General features: G+C 36.2%; 1 protein-coding gene and 1 non-coding gene across 4 annotated transcripts; both read left to right on the top strand.

Moving 5' to 3' along the window:
* Positions 1 to 3317: 3317 nt before the first annotated feature.
* Positions 3318 to 26445, top strand: LOC112525404 (serine-rich adhesin for platelets-like). Of its 3 annotated transcripts, none has more exons than XM_025135525.1 (9): positions 3318 to 3437; positions 5648 to 5858; positions 10701 to 10790; positions 10924 to 11637; positions 23091 to 23152; positions 23242 to 23324; positions 23397 to 23576; positions 24257 to 24564; positions 25197 to 26445. In XM_025135525.1, the coding sequence occupies exons 2-9, from the start codon at positions 5679 to 5681 to the stop codon at positions 26304 to 26306; spliced, it is 2727 nt and encodes a 908-aa protein (XP_024991293.1). In that variant the 5' UTR covers positions 3318 to 3437; positions 5648 to 5678; the 3' UTR covers positions 26307 to 26445. The 3 variants fall into 3 exon arrangements, with proteins under 3 accessions (XP_024991293.1, XP_024991294.1, XP_024991295.1); XM_025135526.1 differs by having other exon boundaries at positions 23245 to 23324; XM_025135527.1 differs by lacking the exon at positions 10701 to 10790 and having other exon boundaries at positions 3351 to 3437.
* Positions 19415 to 19521, top strand: LOC112526155. The gene has a single exon (XR_003070492.1). It is a non-coding gene; the product is annotated as a small nucleolar RNA R71 (small nucleolar RNA).
* Positions 26446 to 27342: the final 897 nt, after the last annotated feature.

A 27342-nucleotide genomic window follows, 5' to 3' on the forward strand; every position in this document is an offset into this window, starting at 1 on the left:
CGGGCACGTCCCCGGGTCGTGGTATTGTGGATAGCCGCTATTGTGTTGACAGTCCCACCCAGAAAGGGGTGCACATTACCTATGTTTTCTTGGTCTAATCATGTGGAATTTGGACCACCGCTGAATTAGTACTACTACTACTACGAACTGTGGGACCTAAGTAAGTGTACGGGCTACTTATGGTCGTTTGTAAAATAATGGGGCACGTTGGTCAGGTAAGGCTCAGTAGCGTCTCAAGTTTATACATCGTGGTAGATTTACATTTATTCAGTGCAAAAACTTTACGTATAAGTTTGCAAATAAATGGTTTATGCATTATAATGTTTTATGCATGTGAAAACCCATGAACTCACCAACTCTTTGTAGTTGACTCGTTTTATGTTCCATGCTTTTCAAGTAAGAAATGTATTTTGGGAGCATACTTTTGACAAGACCGACTAAGTTCGCATTTGAAGTTTTTGTAAAAGATGTATTTATCAAAATTTGGTTATGATGTTAAACTTGTTTGTTGGACCGATACTAGGGAACCGCCCACATGATATTGTCCGCTTTGGGCTGCCCCTCACGGCTTTAAAATGCGTCATTGGTAGGAGTAAGATCCTCCCTTCCTTATAAGGAAGACGAATCCCCCTAGCCTCACCGATGTGGGATGCTCCTGCATTGCTACAGGAGCGTTGGCTTTAAGAATCGCGGATTTGACCGGCTCGAGGGAACGATGAGGTGGAAGTCCCAACATTGTTTTATATTGTAAAATTTGAAAGGTGTTATTTATTAACGGTTGCTGTGACTCGCTTACCTGTTACATCTCGTGTTTCCGCTTTAGCGAGGTGTGACAATTACTCTGCACTAGCGGTTTAAAGAGGAGCATGTATGGTAACCGTCAACCTTGGCACGTGTCACATTCACAGATCTATTTGTACCGAAGATGAAAATTGTGTCCACATTCATGTTTAGGCGGGAAAACCCAGTTCCGGCACAGGAAAGGGCCACGTGTCCTAAAAGTTACTTATTTATTAGGGTTATATATATATATATATATATATATATTAAGGAAAACACAATAAGAATGAGGTGACACCTCCTAATGCTTAGAATCTCTTCCATTTTTTTTCTCAACTTTTTATTTTTTTAAATATTGAATATGTTAAAGATTTTTTCATCCCTATATGAAAAATGTGTAGTTCATTATTAACCCGTTTTTTTTTTGTAATTTTATATACCCAAATTTAACCTCCAACTCTTGATTTGCTCTTCTATTTACTTTCTTTTATTTCTTAATGATTTTTTTTCAAAGTTTCAATAATAAACAAAATGAAATCCTAGAAATTCCTTTGGTGATGGATGAAGAAGGTGAGAGTTGAAGAAGACTTGAAAGATTTTAAAAGATAATTACGTTAAATTTTGACTATTTCATCGATAATCTCACAAGAAAACAAAGGGCACATTCCTAATTTTTTTGATAATTGCCATATAATTGCGAAGTTTATCAATTCGAGGGTTTACCACCAGTATTTATGGAAATGGTTTTTAGTTTATATATCTGGCTGCATTTACCACCAATATATAGTAAGGGTGTGTTTTGAACGAACATGATAATAAAAAAACTTCTTGTCCCATATTTGGTACGACGTCATACTAGGACAAAATGCATTTTCTTTCTCCCACCAAGATTGGTGGATATAAATCACAGATATGTGATAGTTGTCAAATTACCAAACTACTTGTGTTATAATACTCTGGTGTACAACCAATTGTCAGTACCATTCTGGATGTTATATAGGAGTCATGTTAGTGTTTCTCACACTATAAACATGCTTGACACTACTCTTTTCATGTAACCGTTGTTGAAAGGTGGTTTATCTTTATTGAAGTTGTTAAGTGTGATTTATCTTTGTAAGAATGCTATGACTGAATAGTGATCACTTCCTTGATTCTTTCTACCCTTCCAATTTATTTCTATATATATGTTTTTTTGCTTGCTGAGATAGTGAATCAAGTGAAATTAGTTTCAGATGAAATAATATTCAACTTGTTATCAAAGAGACTAGAAGCTGGAGAGGAAAAGATGAATAAAGACCTGTTCTAGATGTTTTCGTGAACTATAAGATAAATAGTAAGTTTACATACCAAATAAGAATGAATTCACATGTCTTGATTTTCTTCAACCGGAGGAACATAGTCATAGTTATGCGAAGTTTACGTATGCCTATATAATTAGAAGTTGGCCTTTCGGGATAGTTGTATGGATTTGGACCATAGTACTGTTGACTTATATGTTTCACCAACGTATTAAATCATAATTATTCTTCTCGCTTTTGTTTGGTATCCCTTCTTTCAGTTTATTTTGTTGCAGACGTATAATCCCATCTTTATTATTCTATACTTAATAAACTTGGTTTTTGCCGACCCAAATGTGAGACCCAAATGTGATGCTTACCATTTGTTGATTCATCTTTCACTGTTTTGCCAAGTTGGTATAGATGACAGACCTAATGAACCTTTGCTTTTTTATAATAACAGAAGCAGTCATGGAAAGGCAAACATAAATCAATAGTGTAAGGCCTGACAATTTTAAATACGTATCTTTATCCGTAATCGATATGTTCGCATACATCTTTTCAAAATTTCACATCCCGCCGCATTGCACGGGTAATAACTAGTAATGTATAATTAAAATTAATCTTCAATTTATATTAAATAATATTTATTAAGAATTAATAGTAGTAATATTTAAATTTTACAAATATTTATATATGATTAGTAATAATTAATATTAATGTGAATTATAAAAAATGACAATAGGCTACTAAAAAGTTATCTAATGTAACGTTTCAGTACAAACATGTATTCAAAAAATAAACTAACTTATAAGTTAGCTTATTTTTACCAAACTATAATTAAAATAACCAATCTCTCGTACCAATATCATTTTTTCAATTCTCATTTTAGACAAAATTTATACAAATATCGTATGTTCTTTACATAATCCGTTCGTTACATAAATATGTAATCATTTACATAAAGATTGATTATTTAAGAAGACATACCAATTTTTGAATGTTTTATTTAGATTTACGAAATCTAAGCCATGACTAGTTGATGCAATAGCTGTTATTTGTTTTTAAGACAGCAGTCAGCTCCTTCCATCACCCACGCGCACCCCCATCCACGTCTGCTACACGCACATCTTCACACGCCTACACTGTCACGTGCCACAGATGCGATGGAATTCAATTCGTAGGCGGAGGGGCCCACCCCTTCATCCCACCCTCACAGAAAAAAAAGAGTGAAAGAGGTGTGTGAGAGAGAAAAAAAACACACACACACTCTTCCACCAACGTTCCAGAGAGAGAGTTCCAAAGCTTTTTCAAGTCTAGTTTCTCTATCTTCAATTGCTTTCCGTAAGTTACATTCATGTTCAGTTTGGAAAAAATTTGGTGAGTTTTGAGCTTTATATTTGTGTAATTCTTTCATTGTTTTTGATATTTTTGGCTATGGATTATGTATATGTATGTATGCATGAGTATGAGGCCTTGGGAGTTGAGCCCGATTGTTTGTAGTTTGCGAATTCTGCTTAATTTGTTAGCATTGATAGGTAAGAACCTGACGAGGATGAAGAGAAATGGACGAACTTTGTTTTTTGTAATTTTCTGAAAGCTGCAGTTTGTTTTTCTGAAAAGTCCCGGAGGTTACTTATCGGCTTGCTACGCATTTTTTGAACTTTTTTTTTGTGAAAGACTATGTACATGGAATGGTTGTTGATGTCGAAGGCAACGAAAACCTATATCAGTATTTTAATCTGAAAAGACTAGGTTTGACGAATGAAAGAGTAATGAGGCTTTTAGGGGGGGGGGGGGGGATATGGTGGATTTAATCATTTAGGAATTTTTGAACGAGAAGAAATGAGGCTTTTTGCTCAGGTTTCTTGTATTTTTTTGTTAGCCCTTTTAGACTAGTGTTCGGTTCTTGTTTTGCTAATATGATTTGTTTTACAGAGGACTCTTAATTGATGTGTTCTTTAGGGGTTTTAGCTGTTGTTATTGCAAAAGAATGGTTTGAATTGCCAATAAAATGAGTTATTTGCACCAAAGGGCCATCGGCCTAGCGGTAACCAGTGACCACTTCCCCTCCTTTCTAGAGGTTAGGGGTTCAAGTCTCACAAAAGGTGAGAAGTGTTGTGAGTTTATGTTGCCCTATATAAATATTATATACTTTCAAAATGAGTTACTTGTAATTTGTTTCCACACTGATGGTTATCTTGAAGGATATGGTAAAAAAGTTCGAGTCTTTCTTGAAATAGGTAAGAGAGACAATGCTCCATAAAAATATTAGTTACAAGGTTTAAAGTTTAGACGATAATAAATGTGCACAAATTTTTATCTACAGTTGTACACACAACACAGGCTTCATATTCGAATATTTTGTGCTTAACAAGTACTGTGGGTTGGTTGTGGCACATAGGTATCTTGGTTTCCTATCATAATATCATTGCATTTTGATCTTTTTAATTTTGTATCAGTTACGTCTTCAGTTCCTATATACCCTGTCCTAGGTTGGGTAAATAAAGACAGCATGCCAAGCATTGGTAGGGCATTCTATCCAACTATTCTAATGAAAATGAGTAAATGTAGTGTACCAAGCATTGCTAGGCATTGTATCCTACTATTGTAGTGAAGATGAAACCAAACAAACTTCGTAGGGTGTAGCCATCTACTGTAATGGATGTGACACATTTGTATTGGTGAATGAGTGCCTAGTTTTGGCCTCTTAGTGATACTTCACATGGGAACCAAGGTCATATAGACGTGGGACACTGATGCTTTAATAGAAGTAAGCAAGGCATTGTAATTTTTCCCTTAGTGATGTGCATGTGCCACATGTGTGTTTGGAGTGGTGAGAACTGAGCAAACCGATTTAACACCTGAAAGTCAGTTTTTCTCTTAAGGCATGCCTTGACTCCATGAGCTAACATGCTGGGAGCTCCTTGACTTGTTTAGGGGAAGGTCCACCAATGATTGCCATTCTCCCCCTATCTGTCTCTTGATCCCTCATTCCACTAACCTGTTGTTACTTTACTGGACGGATGTTGAGCGCAATGAAGCTAGTCCCAGACTCCGAGATAGTAGGGTACAATGGGGCAGGTGAAATGTAGGGTGGTTAACCAGGAGGATGTGGGAGTTAGGGAAATCTTAAGTAGTAGAAGAGTGAATTTTGTATTTGTTTAGGTAGTCAAATGAACAAGTGAAAATTCTAAAGAAATGGAGACATGAGCTTTAAGTTATGATGTTCATGTTTATATAAATATAGGATTGTGATAGGTATTGCTGTAAATAAAGAAGCAGATCTTGTTATTATGCATAACTTGTAAGCCATGACTATATACTATTTTTGTTTTCCCTTTTGGTAAGAAGACCAGAAACACTGCATCTATTATTTTCTCAAGTCCATCTACATTTTATCTTAAGTTTACTTTGCCGGAAATTCACATGTAGCGCACTGTCATTGTATCAGATTGTTCAGCACTATTTTTTTTTCTTTTTTGTATTTAAGGAACGCGTTTCTTGCAGTTATGGCATGAAGCATTTATGAGTTCATCAGCATAATGCTTCATTAAGATCATTTTTTAACATATTGTTCCTCTTGATAGCCTTCTAAAATAGCAACTTCCAAGAGCTTCAATGATTGGTAGTAAAGTTGTCTTAACATACAAGAGGAAGCGGCTCTCTTCAAGACCTGATTTAGGGTTTGCAAATGAGTGCCCTAGTCATGCTCCTGGATACCAAACTTTAGAGGTACTGAAAACACCAGTCAAGGAAGAAGAAGATTTAAAACATGAATCTGACAGAAAAGAGTCTGAGGTAATTCTTTTATTGAGTTCAAGTTACCACTATTGCATGTTTGCTGATATATGGTTTAGGACTCTAATATTTGTCTGATGAGGAACAACTTGATTTTTATCTCACTGTTGCTAAATGGCAATCCATATAATGTTACACTTATGTGCCTCAATGATATTGATGTTACATGATCATTATCTCTTTATGTGCCTTGCTTTCTTGTCGGTTGTTTTTTCTGAGATGTAATCAATTAATTGTATTGTGTATAGAGTAGAATGCAAACCAGTTAGGCATGCTAATTTGAAGTTTATTTTAACTTCGTAGAGTTATTTTTCTGGAAGAGAGAAGATCCATGTGATTTTCTTGTGCGTGTATGCCTAAGGAAAAATGATTTAGTACAACATGTCAATAGCATGTGACTGCTTGAGGTGATGGCTTTCTTGCCTGTGCATGGATGTTCTAATAATTATGGTATGGTAGTGATTGTACCAAAACCATGAAATGAGTAGCCCAAGACATTAGCTCAGGGCAATGCTCTCTCCTTCATGGGTTGGGGGAGGTGGTGCTGTTAGCACCAAGTGAAGTAGAAAGCTGGAACACCATGGTGGTCTCTGCTCTTCCGGGATCAGCTGTATGTTGGGGGTTTGGCATGGACTTTAAGGTAGGCCTCAACTCTACGTAACACACAAGGTAATATCATCAGTCTGCAAGTACAAGAGGGAAAAACGAAAATACTTCATTTCAAAGGTCTCCAGTTTCATCGCATATGGGAAATTGGAACCCAGAATATAGTCATATACATAAACTTGTAACCCGATTACCTGAAATGTCATATGCTGATGTACCCAGTAAAGATAAAGCAAACAATCAAGAAAGTTGACAACGACAAACCATAGCTTCTAGAAGAGGCTGAAACAGTATTATAGTAGGATTCATCCAAAGATATTGCAACATACAGTCATTTTACTTTTCGAGGATTCATAGCCCTCCTGCTGAGTCTAACAGCTTACGTGCCAGAACGAGACAACAATGGAACACCTTTCAAGGATAATAGACATAAATATTTTTACCTTGTAACCAAGAAACAAGAGAAACAAAGGTGCGTTCATATATTAAATTCTTTATTTCTTGCTGGAACGTGCACCTTGTCATCGGGTCTGTTGGGGGGTGTGTGTGAGGGGGGGGGGGGTCATGTTCACTCGAAAGTTGATCTAGCAGTCTAGACTTCTGAAAGGGCTTTCTTTTCCTGTAGCCTATGTTTTTGTCATCCTCAATAAATAAACTTGGAAGTCGCTACTTATTAGGCATAATTATTGCCAACTTGATTCAAGCAACAAACATCCACACTAAAAGCTAAACAAGGAAAGGAGTGACGGTCACCCAAGAGCATAATTGGGTGGTTGGCTTCAAAGGCATCTGTTTCTTGTCTCTTATCTACATTTATAGTCATTGCTTTACGTGAAGTGTGTATATGCATATGTATATTGTTTCTAGAATACTAGGGGGTGTATGCATAGTCATGCATGTCCATTTTGAAAGTTTTTAGCCGTTCAACAATTGTAGCGTCTTTGTAGTTTTCTACTTTTTTCCGTGTTCCTTGGTGATTAAAAGAGATGACATGAAACTATAGAGGCTGTGGGATCCAAAGGCGCATAACAACTTGTAATTAGGTGTCTTCTGAAATAATCACTCCCATGGTTATGAAACATTGAAATCATATATCGTGACTGTGAAGTCCCCATTTTTCTTATGGTAGTAGTATGCTAGTATAGCCATGTACTGATGGAAAGGTGTGGCGCGCATTTTGAAGATGCCTTGCCACGTAGGACGGCACAATAGGGGAAAATGGCCCTTACCATCGACCAATGCTGCAAAAGCATGATGAAATTTAGCATGGTGCAAGGTGCCAGGTGCATGGTGTGATGAACTTTGGCATGGTGTGACGAACTTTGGCATGGTGCCTTCTCATGACACAATGGCACAACTTCAAAGTTTGGGCCTACTTGATGGAGTAAAATCTAAACTGTTGGACTTCTATACAATGAGCTCATAAATCCTTTCAGTTGAATCCATTCAACTACATTACAACCGAAAAGTTAACCAAAGAACAAGAGCTAATTGCTAAGTCAAACATTTTTTTCTTCTCAACGAGTGAGACCTTAACATTTTTTTTTCTGAATAATAAGTTTTTAGCCTGTTCTCTACTTCCTCTTAGATCAACAAAAGCTCACACGTCTCCTTTTAGCAACTTTTCATTGTGCCTATCATCAATTCGTTGGTAAGAGCTTTTACCAATTTCTCTCTAATTATGGTGGTTCTTCAGTTGGTACTTTTCTAGGCTTTACCTACTTCGTTTGCTTTAATACTAAACAGAGTATATTAAAGATTTTACTATGTGATGGTCACTTTCTATAATTGACAATTTTTTGACAAATTTTCATTGCTTTGTGGTTGGTCAATTGTAGAATCATATGTCTTTGGTTTATACCAAGTCAATTTTTGTGCCTTTTGGTGTTAAAATAGTAATTAATGATTTTCTAATTTGATCGTCACTTCAAAATTGATTGTGATCTGACTTTTATTTATACTTCTTACAATTTTTTTTTTGCTTTTAGAAAATGGTTTCAAGTTGGCACCAAACTTGTGTCACAAGTTATAACCACTGTGACATTGAATAAGGAACTGTTCAAACTTGCTTTGCTTGCAACTTCTCTCTTATCATTTCCTATTCATGGTTTTAAACAGCGTAGACGTCCGTCTTGAGGCGAGGCGCTGGAAAATCGAGTCTGAGGCGGTGCTGAGGTGGGGGGAGGGGGCGGGGTTAGAAATTAGGGTTTAAAAATTGACTCATTGAATTTACTTTTTATAAAATAAGCCCATTCTCTTGCTCGTCTTCTCCTACTCTCTTGTTGCTTGTAGTTTACATTTGTTTTCTCCAATGTCGTTGCCGGTCTCCAAATTTGAAGAGCATCACGTATATCTATATATATATATATATTATTTCCTGTTTCTCCAATTTTCCATTTTGAAGAGTATTTAATGTATATTTATATATATATATATATAAATATATTTTATTTCTTCTCCAGTCTTCTACTTTGTATATATTTAGTATATATATATATATATTGTATTATATATATCTTTCTGCCTCAGATCGCCTCGAGGCATACGCCTCACCTCGCCGAGGAAAAATGCCTCGAGACCCGATTCTGCTTTTTAAAACCTTAGCTATTCATTTTCTTTATAGGTGATATCTCCAGTAGATCCATTGCTAATGCTACTATTTATTAAAAAGTTGTTAGAAAGACTTGTAAATGAGGAAACAATTATTTTTTCTTTCATTTTTGAACATTACTACTACATATTTATTAGAAAGTTGATTAAGGGCATAGGAAAGGAAAGACCTGAATATGATATTCTTTGATCTTCCCAAAATGCATCATAAACTTCTAGAAAGAATCATCTGGTGCTGTTGGGAAGGAAAATGATATATTATGTAATATGTTGATCAATTTAAAGATATGTTTGGTAGAGGACTAATGCTTTTGTGAGAACTAGTTTTTTTGGGGGGTGGTGGTGGTAGGACTATGTGAAAGATCTGGCAGTAGCCCCCCTTCTCTATGGCTTAGTATTAGTTGAGCTTACAAAGGTATACATGATGATGGGCATTGTGTTTGGCTGTGTGCTATAAGGGATAAAATCATAAAATCGTGTTAATTGATGAGAATAGTACATGATACCATACACAAATGAAGTTAACAAATTCTTGGATTATGGAGGAGGTGGAGAAGGATAGACCATTTGACAGAGACCAAGTACGTGGTAGCAGGCACAAAAGAAATTAACAAAGTCTTGGATTATGTAAGAGAAGAGAGAGGACAGACCATAAGACAGTGACTTAAGTGCTGAATTGTGTTAACAAGCATCCCCCCCCCCTCCTTCCAATTCCCTACTCTTATTCGGTGACATATTTTTCTGAGATCCATATTGGCAGAAGCTAGGGCGGTTGCTGGCCAAAGGTTGTGGGTAAATTAGACCATGTATAGAATCCAATGGCCATATGGAGGAGAGAAGAATGTCTTTTAAATATGTATCGGCTGGGCACACCTTTTTTCGAGTCCAATCATTTTCAACAGAGAAGAGGGAGAGATGCTGTTCATGTTGATGAGCTCTGGCTTCCTTCGCCCAATCATGATTTGATTTTAGATGAATCTCATCTTTAGCATACACCATTAGCATGGGGGTATAAGGTTTACTGTTAATTCATTTTAGCCTATTAAATGTTGACTATCTTCAATTTTTTTTTTCCAAATTTAAGCAAGTGGTCCAACCTGAAAGGAGACAGTTGAGATTTGGGCCATTTGGTTTTGGTCAAGTGATCTCCGCATTCTTTGTTCTCCAGATTTATTTCCAGCTAACTTATTCTGCCTCTCCCCAATGGTTTTCTCTCAAGGTTGCCCATGTACATGCATATTCTTGTCTTTGTTGTTCAAAAACTTGGTGTTTGCTGAACTAGATAGTTTTAATGTTGGCTTGCAACACCTTACACATCCTCCTAGTTTATTGTGGCTTTGTATAGTCTATAGTGTACATGAGAATACATAGGCAGGGTTCAAATAAAATGATAATGGATATAAAATTAGAAGATAGATTGTTTGGTAAGCAAGAGTTTCTAGTGTTGTGAATTATAACTGTTTCTGTAAACCTGGTTGGTCTCAGATTGATCTGAAAACTATAGGAGCTTGAATTATGTTATTGATGCTTTTAGAATCAAGTCATCTTTGCATTCCATCTGACCATGTCCTTATTACCAATTTCTTCTCAACTAATTGTTGAACTTTTGTGCACATATTGAATCAGTGTGCTGTATTTGCTGGTGGCAGCAGTATAGTGCAGTGTGAATACTGCCATTGTTTTTATGATGTTCGTGGTCAGCTTCCTCCCAATGAAGTAAGTTTTATTGTTGTAAGGGCATGGATATACTTCAGTTTATCATGTCTTAATGATCACATCATTCATCTTTATTAACATAGTTCATCACATATTTCGTCTTCATTAACGTAATTTTGTTTGTCCACTGAAGCATCTCGAGGGAAAACAGCTATGTTCTAATTGTGTCGAAAGGCAAGATCATCTGTTATCTCAGCAAGCTCAAGAATCAAGTAGTAGAAACGAAAAGGCATTCATCGTAGAATTCGATGAACGACAGGTTGATCCTCATACAATGACGTTGCAAAGTTCTCATAAAAGCAGCTTACAGAGTTCTATACAGAAGCCTCTTTCTACTGGTGTATCTGCTAAGGATAGGGCTGGTCACCTCCATACATCTTCATGTTCTTATAAGAAGTCTGGCTGTGAATTTGACAGTAGAAAGGACAAGGGGAAATTATCTTCTGAGATGGTTAAAACCAATGTGGATAGCAACCCAAAGATTGTTTCACATTCATCTTCATGCTGTGGATGCAGTTCACATTATGTAAGTGTACAGGCCAACAACGAACATGCTTTGGAAGCAGTTGCTGCACTCATAAAGGGTAAATCCAGCAACGCATGCGAAGACAGAATAAAAGACAACAAACCATGCTTCCCATTGATAACATTCAGTCGTAGATCCAGACACAAAAAAACTGTGGATGGGACTGGCATGCAAGACAGGTCAACTGGTCTGGAGAAATGTGATTTAGTAGCGGCCAAGGGAAGTAATCCCACAACAGATAATGGTTCTCTTATGGATTTTTCAACAGATTTAACAGGAAATGATCCCAATCCTATATGTTGTGCTGCAAGTCAAGAAAAGGTATATACCCATTTTACCTCTACTTGGAATGCACTTCATTTCTGCCTTTTGTTCTTTTTGGTTTATTTTTCCTTTTCTACGTTTAGGTTATTCATGTAGTTAGATCCATATCTGATGTTGAAGTCTAATTGAAAATTGTTGGAAGTTACTGGAAATAATTTTGTAACAATATAGGTGATAACCAGAAAAATGAGTTTATGCTTCCTTGTTGGCCTAATAAGCATGTTTTACAGTGGCTGTTCAACAAGCTTCTTTTTTATGTCTAACAAAGAAGTTAATGAAAACCATTTGCAATTGAGATCTTTATTTATGTTCAAATAAAGAGCCTACAGAGCAACAATGCATAAATCTGTTCATATCTCCTGCTTTGAATTGTAATTATTGTATAAGTGTGAACTGAAAGATTAGCAATTCTTGGAGCAATGCACTTGGTGTTGTGCAATACTTGGAGTTGATTGGATTGTAAGATCTTGTGATATTATTCAATGTCATTGATGGCTTTTATCTCGCCTTATTTGTGCAGCATGGACCTTGAGCTGAAGCATTAGTTAGTATTCAACCTTTACAATTGATATTACCTAATACTGGGACAAAAACTGGGAAATATATTGTAGGATGTTCTACTGCTCGCACCAGTGTTAAAAAATGCATTGTTGCTGGAGAAGTGTTAAATAGATCTATTAAACTGCTTACAACTTGTTTGAAGAAAGATGATACATTTATGTGGGTTTGTTACGAATGTTCCTCAAGATACCAGCTGAATGCTAAACTTTCCAACTTCGTATATTGCTTTGTCTCTGATCAGAAGCAAGAAGTGTTTTCTAATGGAGATTTTATTCAATAATCAAATGTTCCTTATATAAAGTACAAGAGATGACTATAAGCTAACTTAAAGATCATATCCTATTTCTGATACTCCTCAAGTGAAGCATATATAACATGTCCAACTTGTCATGCTTAGGGCTGATGTATGATTCATGTTGAGACTTTGTCAGGATGTCTGCAAGTTGACCTTCTGAATGTACTTGGACCAGTTTAATAGAAGCTGATTCATGGAAAGTGCCAACCACCTTTTCTCGGACGAAATGACAATATATGTAATATGTCAATGTGCTTGGGGTTTGTAAAATATCTGGTCTCTAGAGATATGGACAGCAGCTAACTTATGATAGCATTTCCACTAAACCAGTGGAGGTATCACCCAACTCTTGACATAGTTGACGTATCCGGGTTAGCTTAAAAGTTGTGTGCTATGGCACTACACTCAAACTACATGCTAGAAAGAGAGCCCGCAACTTGTTTTTTTTACTTTTCCACATTACGAGATTCCTACCAAAGTGGACACAATATCCTATGGTTGATGTGCTGCTATATGAGTATCCTTCATGACTAGCATTAGAATATCTTCTAACCTTCTAATGCATGTATGCTCCTTGAGATATCTCAGTATCTGCAACATGCAATCCTGACAATTTGTGAGCGGGGAGGTCATGAACAGGCTTTCCAACTCACAATAAAAGGATATCAAGCTTGATGATTGTTAGATGGTTTAATTTCCCCAACTAATCTTTGATGTTGTGTTTTGGATGAAGCTTAATATTAGGGCCTATAGGGGAGTTAGCATATTGACCTTTTCAAGATGTCGAGGACGTACTTCTGTGTCATTGAGCATGGTTTTAAAAAACGGAAGAGGCATACGCCTTGAGACGAGGCGATCCAGAAACAAGTTTGAGGCGTCCCCTCTCAATACTTAATTGAGACGTACGCCTTGGTTGAGTGAGACGGGCGTCAGGCGACAATTGAGGCTTAGAAGGCGGCTGAAACGCGTATGTGTTTTAAACCGACCGGTCATTTCCCTCTCTCTCTAAACTACCATCGATCTTCTCTCTCTCTCTCTCTCTCTCTCGCATATGATATCAATTCTTCTCCAGTTCTGCCTCCGTCACTCATTCTCTCCATCGTCTTCACTTTCCTCACAGTCCCTTCATGATTTCTCACATAGCAATGCCTTGGGTTTTTAAAATATGTATGCATATATATATATATATATGTATATCTATACTAACTTATAAAACAAATTTAGCAAAAGTCTTAAAGTCTTAAAATACTAAATGACCAAGATACCCTTTATACACTTTTTCACCCCCTTCTCTCCTCATATGCACTCACCCCCTCACATACACTCACCCTCTCACAACCGATCTTTTTAAAATTATAATTTTAAATTTACACTTTGTACCCCTATAATTAGTTAATTAATTTACTTTACGTTCTTTACTTTTAAATGTTTCATTTTAAACCTTTATCGAATTAATATACGTAATCGTATATCAATTAAAACATGTTTAAAACATACATTTTTATTTTAACAAATTACACCATTATAATCATCTCTTTAATACCTTCGAAATGAGTCCAATATTGAATAGTTTTTTGACTTAATTATATTATTATATATTATATATACTGTGAAAAAATATTTTTAAATATTTACGATTTATAATTTTATAGTTATTTATTTATATATGTATGCTATATATTTTGTGGTTAGCCTGTCCAAATTGCACTATATAATATGTTCTGAATTAATATGTTCTTGTGTTTTTTTGAAATATATATATATATATATATATACACATGTATTAATTCAACCTTAATCTGAGTTTCTGCACAAGAAAGAGGGTAAACAGTTGAAATTTCATTCTAAAACTCATCTTTTTTGGTCTTTTCATGGCTTATGATCTGTTAAATTTGTAGTTTTCTTTATTGGTTTTGAGTGTTTATCTTTAAACTCAAGTTTCTTGGTTCTTTGCTCTTGGTGTAAATCGAACACATTTGTGGAGTCATTTAAATATATTGGATTTTAAACTGTTATACAATTTTTTTCATCGATAGTCTGTAATTGGAACCATAACTCTTATTTATTCAAATTGTATTAATATGTAAAGACGAAGTGTAACATATATCATTGTTAAATCTTATCTTATAAAACCAGTGGAACTTCAAAATCGTTAAAATTCATGGCTCTCGCCGCATTGCGCGGGTACACAACTAGTATTATTTAATAGGCGTTTTCATCTCGTTGTTATATATGTAATATATTATTATATTTATTAACTTTGTATTTGTTTATGTTGTTTTTAATATTCTGATTAATTTTCTGCCTTTAGTATATATATTTAATATATAATATTATATTTAATAACTTTTGTATTTGTTTATTTTGTTTTTTAATTTTGGATTAACTTTTTAAGTATTTTTACGACAAACATATATATATATATATGTATGTATGTATTTGTATATATATAGTAGACTAGCCGACAAATGTCAAGTTGGAATAAGCGATCGTTTTGCATTTCTCATCAAATAAATAGGGGAACCCTATGTTTCATCCTAGTTTATTTGATGTATATACCTGTTTTTTTTCAGTTGGCCTCATGTATATCTAGGCGAAGCTTCTAGCACTGGATAATAGGAATGGCAAGAATACGATCTTTTAGGTATATATATATATATATATATGTATTCTGTCACATGTGTAGGCGAAGGATCGTGTGAGGAGAGTTAAGGTGAGAAGCGTAAGGAAGGGATATGGACCCTTGATCACCTTTAATCACAAACCCACCCGTGAATCGCGCTTGATACGGGGATTGATCCATTGCATCTCATCTCGGTGCATTTCATCCTAATGTGCATCTAAGGGTGGAGATCCCTTCTTACACTTCTCACCTTAACTCTTTTTCTCATCGAAACCCAACCCTACATGTGTAACTGTGTACATATATGCACTAGTATGCTTACACATACTAGTGCATATATGGAAGTATGTTTGTTTTGTTAAGGGTTATGCATCTATTGCTTGGTTTTTTGGGGCTTACACCTCGACAGCTTCGAGGCTTACGCCTCATGTACCTAATAGGAAAACGCCTCGAGGCTCGTTTTCGTTCTTTAAAACCTTGGCATCAAGAAATACCTTTGTGTGATCGTGTATTAATTGTGTGGAGTGCCGTCAGGATTCAGTTTGGCTATCTATACCCACTTGCAACCAACTTGATTCTTTCAGGTGGGAGGATCAACTAATTCTCAAGTACCATCATTCTCAAGAGTAGATATTCCTTGTGCATACCGCATAGCCGGCCTCCATCTAGATGTGCGAGGGCCTAACAATTATGGGACGTGCCGTAGCTAAAACAAAGGCAAAATGGGTAGAGAAAAGGTGAGCAAGAAGATATCATAGGTTTAGTGGTGCATGTTTCTTTTTTACTTCAAAATCAATAGGAATACCATGGGATGAATTTGGGGGTGGCATAATAGGTACAAGATATCCTTCCTGAGGAAGATCATTACATCTACTACACCCCTTGAGAAAAACTAGGATAACCAACGAAGATACGCCTAGATATCCTAGTTTTGTGAACATAGTGCACGTAACACATGCAACCATAGGGCTAGTTGAGGAGTAATAGAGCATCAAGTAAAAGAACACGATAGGGAATTTGTGCTTTCAAAATCATTGAGCACATGCAAGTTTTAAAGTACAGAAATGCAAGGTGAAGCCTTGAGGCTGTAAAGAAATAAAATTCATAAATTTCATAACATGTAAAACATAATCCCATACTAAACTATGAAAGTTGTAGAAGTCATAAAATTAGTACTTACAAGTCTTAAAAAACATAAATTCATTGATTCAACAAGTCCTAATTCCATGAAACATGATCAAATTGCATAGCTCCACCATTGTATTCATAATCACTACCAAATCCAATTTAATACTCTTCTTCTTCATTGATGTCGAACTGTGGCTTTCATTCTCAATTGCATCGCCAACTTCAATTGATACATTATCGTAGTCTTCATCATCATTTGAGTTTGCAATCCATTCATCATCTAAAGACACATCTTCAACAATCAAAGGATCATCTTCCTCTTTTAGTTTCTTAATGGCTGCAAATGGAAACATTTAGAAATGTAAGGCATTGACAATAATGTAAATTGCACGAAAAGTAAATAATCAAAATATAAATGCTGAAAGGAAATGACTTTAAAATCTTAATGCATTAACGGAAAAAACTTGAAAGACAAACTAAAGCAACTACTTCTAATGTTTTCTACCCTAGAGATGGGTAGAAGAAGGATGGAATGTGTAACACCCCATTTATAGGCTCGAGACCGGGACCCAAATGGTGTGTTACACACTTCTCTTTACAAAATAGTCATAAAACGTACTAGAAAATAATTTAATAAAAACTTGTGGAAATGATAAAACATAAGTTCCCTTATATTGAAACTTGTTCATAAGATGGAAACAACCTTGTAATATAACGACAACAACTAGCACATAAAAAAACTAATACACACGCTATGCTACCATGATTCCTATCGTTGTCAAAACTATACCAATTTGTGACCACTCTTGTGTACTCTATTCTCTTCATATATCTCGATTGTTACTTGTGATACACATACATTTTTAAGCAAATATATTTGTCGGGTGATTACAACATTGCGTCATAAAACAATAGCTCACGCTATGATCATGCTTAGTTTACACATTTGATGAAAGCCATGAATGATATGTATGCACCAAACCAAAAAACCAACAACTAGAGCGTTTAGCTTGCCGGTAAGTAGTTTCAAGCCTCTTGTCAAGGTTTGGGAATGTAAATACAACCCCTTACCAAGAATTCCAAGAATCCAAGTAATCCCAGATTGTTTCAACCGTTATTCTCGTTTGCTTTGTTTCTTTCATTAACATCAAATTCATTGAACCATATTCCTGGTTATGACAATCCCGTAACCAACGTTCTTTCGTGAATGATGTAATTCTTATGCAACACGATCAGGTATATGTAACCGTGAATTATGTATCTCATAAGTCATGTTTTTCATGCTCAAAAGATCATATGCTTTCCTTGTAGTTGCTAACTTGAAATCCAAAAATATATAATTTATTAGTAACTAAACGTATCATCAAACAAAACATGATACTTTCTTGCATAGAATTCGGTGATGCTTGAATATCAATACATAGAACTTAAGTATGAATCATAACTTTGCTTTTGTAATATCCTCAAGTTATTTATACCAACAAATCCGCAATCTTTCCTTTAAGATATGCTATGGACGTATTAGTAACTAATGGGTGATTTTGGTAGGCCTGGCCTCTCCTAAGCCTAAGGTGTTGAATATAGACAATGGCATTAGGTTGATGCTTTCACCTAAGTCACAATGGGCTTTGCCTATTCTTTCCCACCTATTGGACAAGGAATGGTGAAGCTTCTTATATTGAGCTTAGAGGGAATCTTGTTAGAAAGGATGGCACTACATTCTTCAGTCAAGGCAACATTCTCGTATTCACTCTACTTTTTCTTCTTACTCAAAATGTCCTTAACGAATTTTTCATAACTTGATATTTGCTCTATAACTTCTACCAAAGGAATATTAGTATGCAAATATTTGAAAACATTAAGGAACTTTTTGAATGGCAATCCATCTTTTGATTCTTCTGCGTTTGATGGGAGGGTACATAGGCTGGACAATTTAGAACACGAGTTACAACCTCTCTCTTAGGAGTTTGATGCTTGAGGATTGGTCTTAGAATTCTTGACCAACGGATTGACTGGTGCTATAGCCTCATTTTCAGAACTAGGTAAACAAGTAGCATCGTTCTGAAATGACACACAGTGGAAATAATAGATATTAGATATGGCATAAGTGGTGTTAACATCTCCTTCTATAGGTTGGGTAGGCAAATAGCATCCGGGGAGGGTGCTATAGCCTCATTTTTGGGTTGGGCTTCAAATGGAATCATATGATTTGTCAAAGGACTATTAACTACCTAGTCCTTTCCACTCCTTAAAGTTACTATCTTAACATGTTGTTTATTGTGCTTCTGAGTGTTATAGTGTCGCTAGGCAAGGTTCCACTAGGCATGTTTCTTACCACATGAGCTAACTGCCAATTTGGGTTTCAAAGTTTCTAAAGGCTGCTTGTGTGCGACTCGTAACAACTTGATTTTGATGGATAAAGTTCTTCATCATTGCTTCCAATGATGTGGTTGAGTCTAGTGATTGTTGGGTTTGGTTACTTTGAAAAATTGGATGATCTGAATGGTGTTGGTGAAAATTTGGCTGATGGTTGTGAGAACCACTTTGATATTGCTATTAGGAACTTGGCATCCTTGTGGTTTACTAACCTGTTAGCTCAAGGTTGGACTATTCCATGAAAAAGATGGGTGTTGCATCCACCCTACATAATAAGTTTGAGAATAAGTACCTCAAAAGAATTTAGTGATTCTAGATTAGATGCACAAAGTTTGAGAATAAGTACCTCAAAAGAATTCAGTGATTCTAGATTAGATGCACATTACTCATATGGATGGCTTTCCCCACATAGCAAAAATGCTACACTATGAACAGTAGGATTTGATGTTTGTAGCAACATCACACATTCATGATGTTAATCATGTTAGCCATAGTCTGGAATGTTCTCAGTTTTGGTACGAGACCGGATAGACGATGCAAGAAAAAGTTTCTAGATTCATGTGTTGAAAGTGTAGAATATGCATCTGTTTCATGTAACCCACCCTGGTATTTGTTTCTATATTAATGTATGTGGGATTGCCGTTATCCGTTGTTAGTTGAGATCTTCTCAAGTATGTCATACCCATCATTATTGGTACAAGCTGGGAAATCTACCCCTACTGTAGCATCGAGTACTTGCTTAGCGATGGTAGCTAAACCATTATAAAATGTCTAACTGAATGTTGTATGGAATGCTATGATGAGGTCATTTTCTCAACAACTCTTTGTACCTTTCCCATGCATCAGGTAATGCTTCATTGTCCAATTACTTAAAGAAACATATCTCATTTCTGGACATAGCATTCCTGGTGGGAGGAAAACACTTTTTCAAAAGTTTCTCTACAAGACCATTCCACGAGATGATGGAATTTGGTTGCACAGAGTTGAGCCTTACAGCTTCATCAAACACTCTAGGGATGAGAAAAGAATAAGTTATTTCTATAAAATATTTGAAGTGTGAATGAGGGTCTTCAGATATCAAACCACTGATTTGGCCATTGGTCTGCAACATAATAGGGTTGAGCTCAAAGTGAGTTGTCTCAATTTGTGGCCTTAGTATCCCTGAATTTAATCGACAAAAAATAGGAATAATATAGTCCATAATTCCTCTATCCCTAGAAACAATGATACACATGACGTTCTCCATAATACTAACATGTGGTTAAAAACATGGAAAACTTTCACCGGCATACGCCACACCAACAAGTAACAAAGTGGTAGAAATATGAACTCTTTAGTTTAAGTAGTAAAAAAAAAATCTTTAGCTTTGCGTGTCCCCTACAACAGTGCCAAAAACTTATTGCAAGATTTATAAAAATCAGTAAGACAAAAACAGATAAATATCCATACAAGCATGCACTTTAATCCTTTGTCATCTTTATACAAGTAATAAAATGGTAAAATACCAAGTACCGATCCATAGCAAAAGGAAGTCAAAGATATTTGAAGTCAAACCAAACAGTAACTTCAGATGGTGAATTCGAGAAAATATTTGTGGATTGTGATCAGACTACTTGTGTGCAAGTAACTAAAGTAGCAAGAGTGTGAGGATTAGTTAAGACTTTGAACCAAAGACCTGCCGGAAATAAGGTTATAGCCTCATTTTGTTGCACCAAAATAAGGCTATAGCATCAACTGCTGTAATAACTCATCCATCCTCATCTTTTAAGGCACTCTTTCGAGGTTGGGGCAACACTTATCCCTATATCAACTCTCATATTTCTATGTTCGGGTTTAAGTCGAGACAAATGAACAAGTTGCCTTTATTCTAAGTAGCTTTTCCATGCATACCACTGTATCATTCAAGTTGATGTGGCATGTTGGTTTATTCCTAAGTCCAACCCACGTTAACACTTGGACAAGCTTGTCTATGGAATCTTTTGACAATATGATCTTGAATGAATGGTTGGAAACATATTGTGATTGAGAAACAACTTCCCCGGTCACTTTGGTTTTAGCCTTAACATCACCCCACATCCATGCTGTGGTTTTAGCCTTAACATCACCCCACACCCATGCTATGGTTTTAACCTAGCATGGTTGAAAATGAAAGCATATTAGAAATGCACAACGTTGACGATAATGTAAATTGCAAGAAAAGTAAATAAATGGAAATGTAAATGCTCAAAGGAAATGACTTTAAAAGCTTAATGCATCAATGGAAAGAACTAAGACAAACTAAAGAAACTACTATTGATGTGTTCTACCCAAAGATGGGTAGAAGGATGGAACCGGAATGCCCTAAAATAACACACAACCTCTCCTTCTATAGTGCTAGGAAGGTTATACAAAGGGTCCCACCAAAAGTGCACTAGATTTTCTAAGGATTTGCATAGTACAAGCTTAGTTGTCTTAATAAAATATTCACCACAAAATGTGTATTATAGCCGCCAATGTCAAGTATTAATCTAATCTTAAAAGATCTTCCAGAATGTTCCAATATTTTTGTTTGAGGTGCTAATCAAGGTACATCATCCAAAAACCAAGCTACAATACACTGTCTTTAGATAAACTCTAAAAAGTCAGTACCAAAATGAGTAAAAACATAATCTTTACATATTTAAAGCTCCAAAACAAGAAAAGTGGAAATACCTTAAATACGGTTTTAGAGAATACAAAGAAGATGAAAATGAGGTGAAATAGTCTTGTAGTACCATATGTTTTAGATGCTTACCAATTTCCGCAAAGGTCGTCACCTTCACACACCTTCACACAATATAAGGGTACTTTCATATATATTATATGAAGGTCACATTTCTCATACTTCTCACGGAAAATGGCATTTCTCATGGGAATCCAACAGTATATACACACACACACATATAATTCTAATTATTAGCCGCTAATTTTGGACCACTTTACCATCACGATAACTGCTATATCAAATCACGGTCCTGACCGCAATTTTAGATTTGACCGCTGTAATAGCATAGATCATAACCAAACCCATCCATTTTCTTTCCGCAGCCAAGTGATCTTCGCTCTTCTCTTGGTACAAGTGCATTTTCAGTACTAATGCAGAGAAGCTTATCTTGTATACAGCAAACCATCTCAAACGACTTTCTGCTAATTCATCCTCAATTGTGGGTATTCTTGCATCTAATCCTACTATTGCTTTTACAACTACTCTTCCACTGTACCATATGCATTTGAACTATAAGAATATTATGGATACGTCATCTAGATTGCCGTGTCTGCCAACACTTGCAACCAATTATTAATTTGTGTTACCAAACCGTGTTCAAGTTTCAAGATTTCAATTCCAGTAGTAGTTTCAAGTTTCAATTTTAGTTTCTGTGCTGTCTTCAAGTTGGCTCATGTTTCATTTGCCATCTCAATCGGGGTGGGCAATCAAGTTTGTGCTTCGTTTGTATTCAAAATTTGTCAAGTTTTCATGGGCTTGGTATTTCAACTTTCAAGTTGCAGTTGCAGTATCATTGTCTCTTTGTGGAGATATCTTTCCTCCCTCCAAGTGTATAATAAGAATGAGATCCATATCAATTAAACTTCTACTTTTTCCGGAGAAAGAAGTTCATAGCTTTTGTTGTCAATATTGTGTCTACTATCCTCTCTTGACGAATATTCGAACTCTCAGTTTGTGATCCAAAAGCTAAGATATTTCTGCTCTGCTTCCTATTTAACTGGTTATTAATTCTTACATCCACAGATTTAAGTAAATTAAGTCACAATAAAATAAAACCAAAGGAAGGAAAAGGATATCCAATAAATTGGACACAGAAATCATTATAAAAGAGCAGATTGAAGACCATTAGACTGGAAGAAAATTTTCAACTGGTTCAAGATGTGTCTTTTCCTATTACTTCAATTGTGCTTTCCCATCTTATGTGATTTTGTATCATCATTGGAGCTATGTGGGCATGTTAGAATTTCTAATGACAGAACTCATATGCTGTTTCTTTATCAGAATGATAATCCTTTTTTTTTTCTTTCTTGATTTTGACTGTTTCGCGGGCAATGATACTTCCTATGTTCCAAAAAGGAATGCAAAATTTTCCTTTTATGGTTGTCCCGAAGTTACCTTTTCTTTTGGTATGTTTTGAATTCAAGTTCTTCGTTTTGTTCGTTAATAAGCATTACTTTAATTTTGGTCCACAAGTTTCCTATAACTTGTCCTTATTAAGGGCCAGTTTAGGCATTAGACCAGTAGTCGAACATTTTATTAAACTGTGTGCCAAGTCAAAAAACTTGCATTTTTTTTCGGGCTGGAGGGAGTATCAGAGAATAGTCACTGTGAATCTGTTGCATTTTTTGGTACTTGAGTTGTTGAGGTTCTGCCTTTATTCTTCCTTTCATCCAAACTGTTTTAAGAGGAGGATAACTAATGATTGTATTTACTTTTTATGACAGAAGATCAGTGAAGAAGTTGATCTTTGTGATGTCCATTCACTTTCTGTTCCTAAACTTGAGATGTATGTTTACGTTTACCTGAATGTTCCTCTTTTTTTAGATGCTATCTATGTCACTTTATGTTCTCATTCCTCCTTTTAGCTGACTTTAGCAGTGAGACACTAGCTGGTGAAATGTTGATCACTAAGAGATGCATTTTGGAGGACGCCCCACATGTAACTGAACCAGCATCAAGTAAGAATTTTCAATTCTGTGTCTTGTACTAATAATGCAGAGGACTTTATGGAGGTTTTGCTGCTTATTCAGGGAAGTCAACAATGGATGCAATATCTGATGTTAAAGATAAACAACCCGAGGCATCAGCGTGTCATGTTTCTGCAGCAGATGAATCACTGATCATATCAAGCGATGGTCTAGAAAGTGCCAAAATTATCACTGGCGAAGGAGGCTCACTAGCTTCTTTTGATTTATCAAAGCCTCCACCTGGTTAGTGGTTTTGCTTGAACTATACATTTAACAAAGACATGGTATAAGCTAAGAATCCGACCAAAAAAAGAGGTACGACTGAATTGTGGTCAAAATAGACTGAGGAGCCGTTTACCAACATAAACTAGGTAAGCGCTTACTTTACCGGGTAAGATTCTCGGTCATCAAAATAGCATAGTATAAGCGTCTCATACCCGGTAAGCCCCAACCGGGTAAAAATCACCACCCTCACTTACCAAGGAAGATTCTCGGTTAGAAAATGGCATGGGTAAGATTGTTGGTAAAGACCATCATATCTTACCTGGTAAGTTTGTCTTACCGGTAAGAGGAAATATTAGAATAACCGGTAAGAGGCAGAAAGTGTTTAGCAAACAACCCCAGAATCTCCAAACTTGACAACCCCATTAAATCTTTTCGATTGCAAAGATGTAGATGATCACGTTGGCTTTTATAATAAATGCTACTTTTAGAAGACGTCATTGCATTTGTTCCGCATCGATACATTTGAATTCGAGAAGTAATTGGTTTAACCTCAAAGTCAAAGTGTACCTCGTTTCTGGAACATAGGGAGTAAATATGTTCTTTTCTTGAAACTTTATAAAACAAAATGAGAAAGTAGGTTTCATTTTATCCTCTAGAAGCAACATTAGTTCCCACCAATTCTATTTGTGATCTGTCAGAATCAAGCAGTTTGGTGGACTGCAACTTAACATTGGAATCAAGCTCTAATGTACAACCCGACAATAATGCATCAGAAACCCATCGAGATTCAACTGACTCTACTAGCAGAAGCCATTCTGTAGTTTTGCATGAGTTTCCTTCTTGCGGCAGGGTTCTGGAGTTGCTTGACGAGAGAATTGGGGAGACCACATATTCTCAGGTGCATTGTGTTCCTCTGAAACTCTCTAGCAGCAGCCACATTGGGGGTGTTGACTTACCTTCGGTTTCCATAAGTCAAAGTCAAACTTCAAAAAAGAACTTCTTGCAGGTACATGGCATTTGAACATGATCACCTGATTGATCAGCTTAGTTATTGCTCCCATTGTCCCAAAAGAATGTAACTATTTGACTTGACAGATAGTTTAACAAATGTCTTTTGACTAAGGCTATGTTTGGCAACCATAAGCTATCTTTTTTTTTTGAGCTTATTGAAAAAGATCCATTTGGTAAGCCATAAACTAGTTTCTTGAAAAACCACTTCTTATAGCTTATTGGGTTTTCTTTTTCATTTTTTTCCCAATTATGCTTCTTATATTTTACTTAAAAGCTCCCTTATAGTTTTCTTTTAGGTCATGTTACATTGCCATCCAACTTATGAGCTAGTTGTTACCAAACACGACTAGTTATTCAGGCAACAACTAGCTTATCATCTAGTTTGCCAAACATAGCCGAATAATCAAAAACCTAAAAGCTTTTATTAAGACAATAATTCCTGGATAAAATTAATGTTGCTGATATCTTGTAACGATTGCCGATGGTAAAAAGTTCAATTTGGATAAAATATTACTAGAAAAGTACTCGTTGCGTTGTTTTTGGGACAGAGAGTACGTAATCCCTTACCTTCATCGTCGTGTATAAAGTTGGTCCAAATTCATTTTTTATGGCTATGAATTATTGCAGCTTTTTCCAGAAGACACAGAGAACGATATGTTGCCTCTAAAAAACCCGTTTAACCCGTTGCAAGAATCATCTTTGATGAATCGTGAAGATAGACCATCAAACGGGAGACATCTGCACTTTCGCAGCTCGGCTAGTTCTACACCTTCTTTCGGTTTGTCTCTGACAACCGAAGCTAGAAACAGTGCCAGTACCTCTTTATCTCCTTGGCCCAACTTTGACACCAAAATCGGAGAATCAATTCAAGATGTGACCGCGGCCCAGTACCCGTCTGACTCAGTATCCCTAATGAGACACAAGTTGATTCTTGACAACATTATAAGTAAAGCAAGGGCTGTTAGCTGTAAGCGAAGTAGTTTTTCCAACAATTTTGAGCCTCCAAGCATGTGGTCCGAGGAAGAACTCGACTTTCTTTGGATTGGTGTGAGGAGACACAGAATCGGCAATTGGGAGGCCATGCTAAGGGATCACCGGCTGCACTTTGCATCCTGGCGGTCCCCACAGGAGTTGGCTGAGCGGTGGGAGGAAGAACAGTTGAAGCTTTTAAGTCCCAAACCCTCTTCTCAAACAAAGAGATTTCGACCCACACTTCCCAAGAATTACAGCCCTATTCTTGTTGAAGAACCGCAACTCTCCCTTGGACCATCCAACTTCCAGAACAATGGGATCGATCAGAAACAGAGTTCGCTTAATCTAAACTATTATGAAAAAAGAGGAAGGTCAACCTTGGAGTCGTTGTTGGTCAACGGTCCTACTGGGCCCAGTCGGGGGAGTTTACCCCATTGGCTTCAAGAAGCGGTTAGCTTCCCATCCTCAGGACCTTTCGAGCAGGCTGCCATGCCTTCGGCTGTTTCATACACAGGTCATTCAGGAATGATGCAGTGGATTAACCAACCCTTTTCCGGCTCCAATAGAACCATGGGAATTGTGAATTTACGGCCATCTGTTGCAACCCATTCCCATGACCCTCTATTGGCTCGAAGGAAGGGTACACCGGAACTCAGTGGACCCCACGAGTACCGTCCTCTTAGTAAACCAGAGGACGTGATCGTTATCAACAGCGATGCATCTTCGGAGGAAACTATATCGGATGATCATAGTGTTAGGCATTAGGTGCAGCAGGGATTGAGGAATTGGTAGGTATGTAATGATTTGTGTACAGGTAAAATGTTGTGTAAGGTTTGTTGGTATGGACATGGAATTGGTAACTTATGGAGTCTTTTTTGAACCAACTGGCAATGAGAATTCAAGATTTTAGACCAGCAACACCATCACTTCAAACTCACTTTAAATTGAGTTTCACAAAAATATTAATCGTAACAACCTATTTTATATGGATAGAAAATTAGACTTATGAACTCCTTATAAGCTCTATGTTGTGGATAACTTCCATCATGATTTTATGTTGATTTAGTGGTTATTTGGTCAGTCTAGTTTTGGATTATGAGTGTTACATTAATGACATTGTTTTATACTTTTGTAAAGACTTAAGGGACTGTTTACAAAATGTTTACCGGTTAAAGTTGTTGGCAAATAAGGAAATTTTTAACAAGGAAATATGTATCAATCATCTTGTTGATGGTTAGGAAGGAAATTTTTATGTGGAAAGTAAATATTTGTCTAGCAGGTTCTAAAATCATAATTTGTTTCATTAGACCCTAATGGGATTTAATTGGACCATTTCTTCAAAAGGATTCTAATTGGGACAAGATGATATTAAATGAGTCATAATTAGTCAAACATGATGGTAATGTGAGTAATCGAGGCAGAATGGGTCTTAAGGGTCCTAAATAGGCCCATGTGATCTTAGTGTATATGAGCCTATTTCTTTTAATCGAGTCATTTGGGTCAAAATGACACTAAATGGATCATCATTAATCTAATTAGACCCTAATGGGTTTAATAGGGCCATTTTTCCATAAGGAGTCTAATTGACTCGAAATGACTAATTGGGTCATATCTAGTTTGATCAGACCTTAATGGGTATAATGGGATAATTGTTCTATTTGAGTCTAATTGAGTTATAATGATACTAAATGGGTCATAATTAATCAAATCATACGTTAATGAGAGTAATTGAGAAAGAATGGGTCTTTTTTTTTTGGAAGTAAACCAGACAAATTTTATAAACCAATAAAAAAGAGTACAT

Source organism: Cynara cardunculus (assembly GCF_001531365.2).
Source record: "Cynara cardunculus var. scolymus isolate 2C chromosome LG 13, CcrdV1, whole genome shotgun sequence".
Classification (NCBI taxonomy): domain Eukaryota; kingdom Viridiplantae; phylum Streptophyta; class Magnoliopsida; order Asterales; family Asteraceae; genus Cynara; species Cynara cardunculus.

Bases quoted from the DNA above. Each gene is read 5' to 3' on its own strand.
- LOC112525404 (XM_025135525.1), top strand. From the start codon at position 5,679: ATGATTGGTAGTAAAGTTGTCTTAACATACAAGAGGAAGCGGCTCTCT. The intron at 10,791-10,923 runs GTAAGTTTTATT...TGTCCACTGAAG, and splicing joins GTCAGCTTCCTCCCAATGAA to CATCTCGAGGGAAAACAGCT. The intron at 23,577-24,256 runs GTTAGTGGTTTT...GTGATCTGTCAG, and splicing joins TTTATCAAAGCCTCCACCTG to AATCAAGCAGTTTGGTGGAC.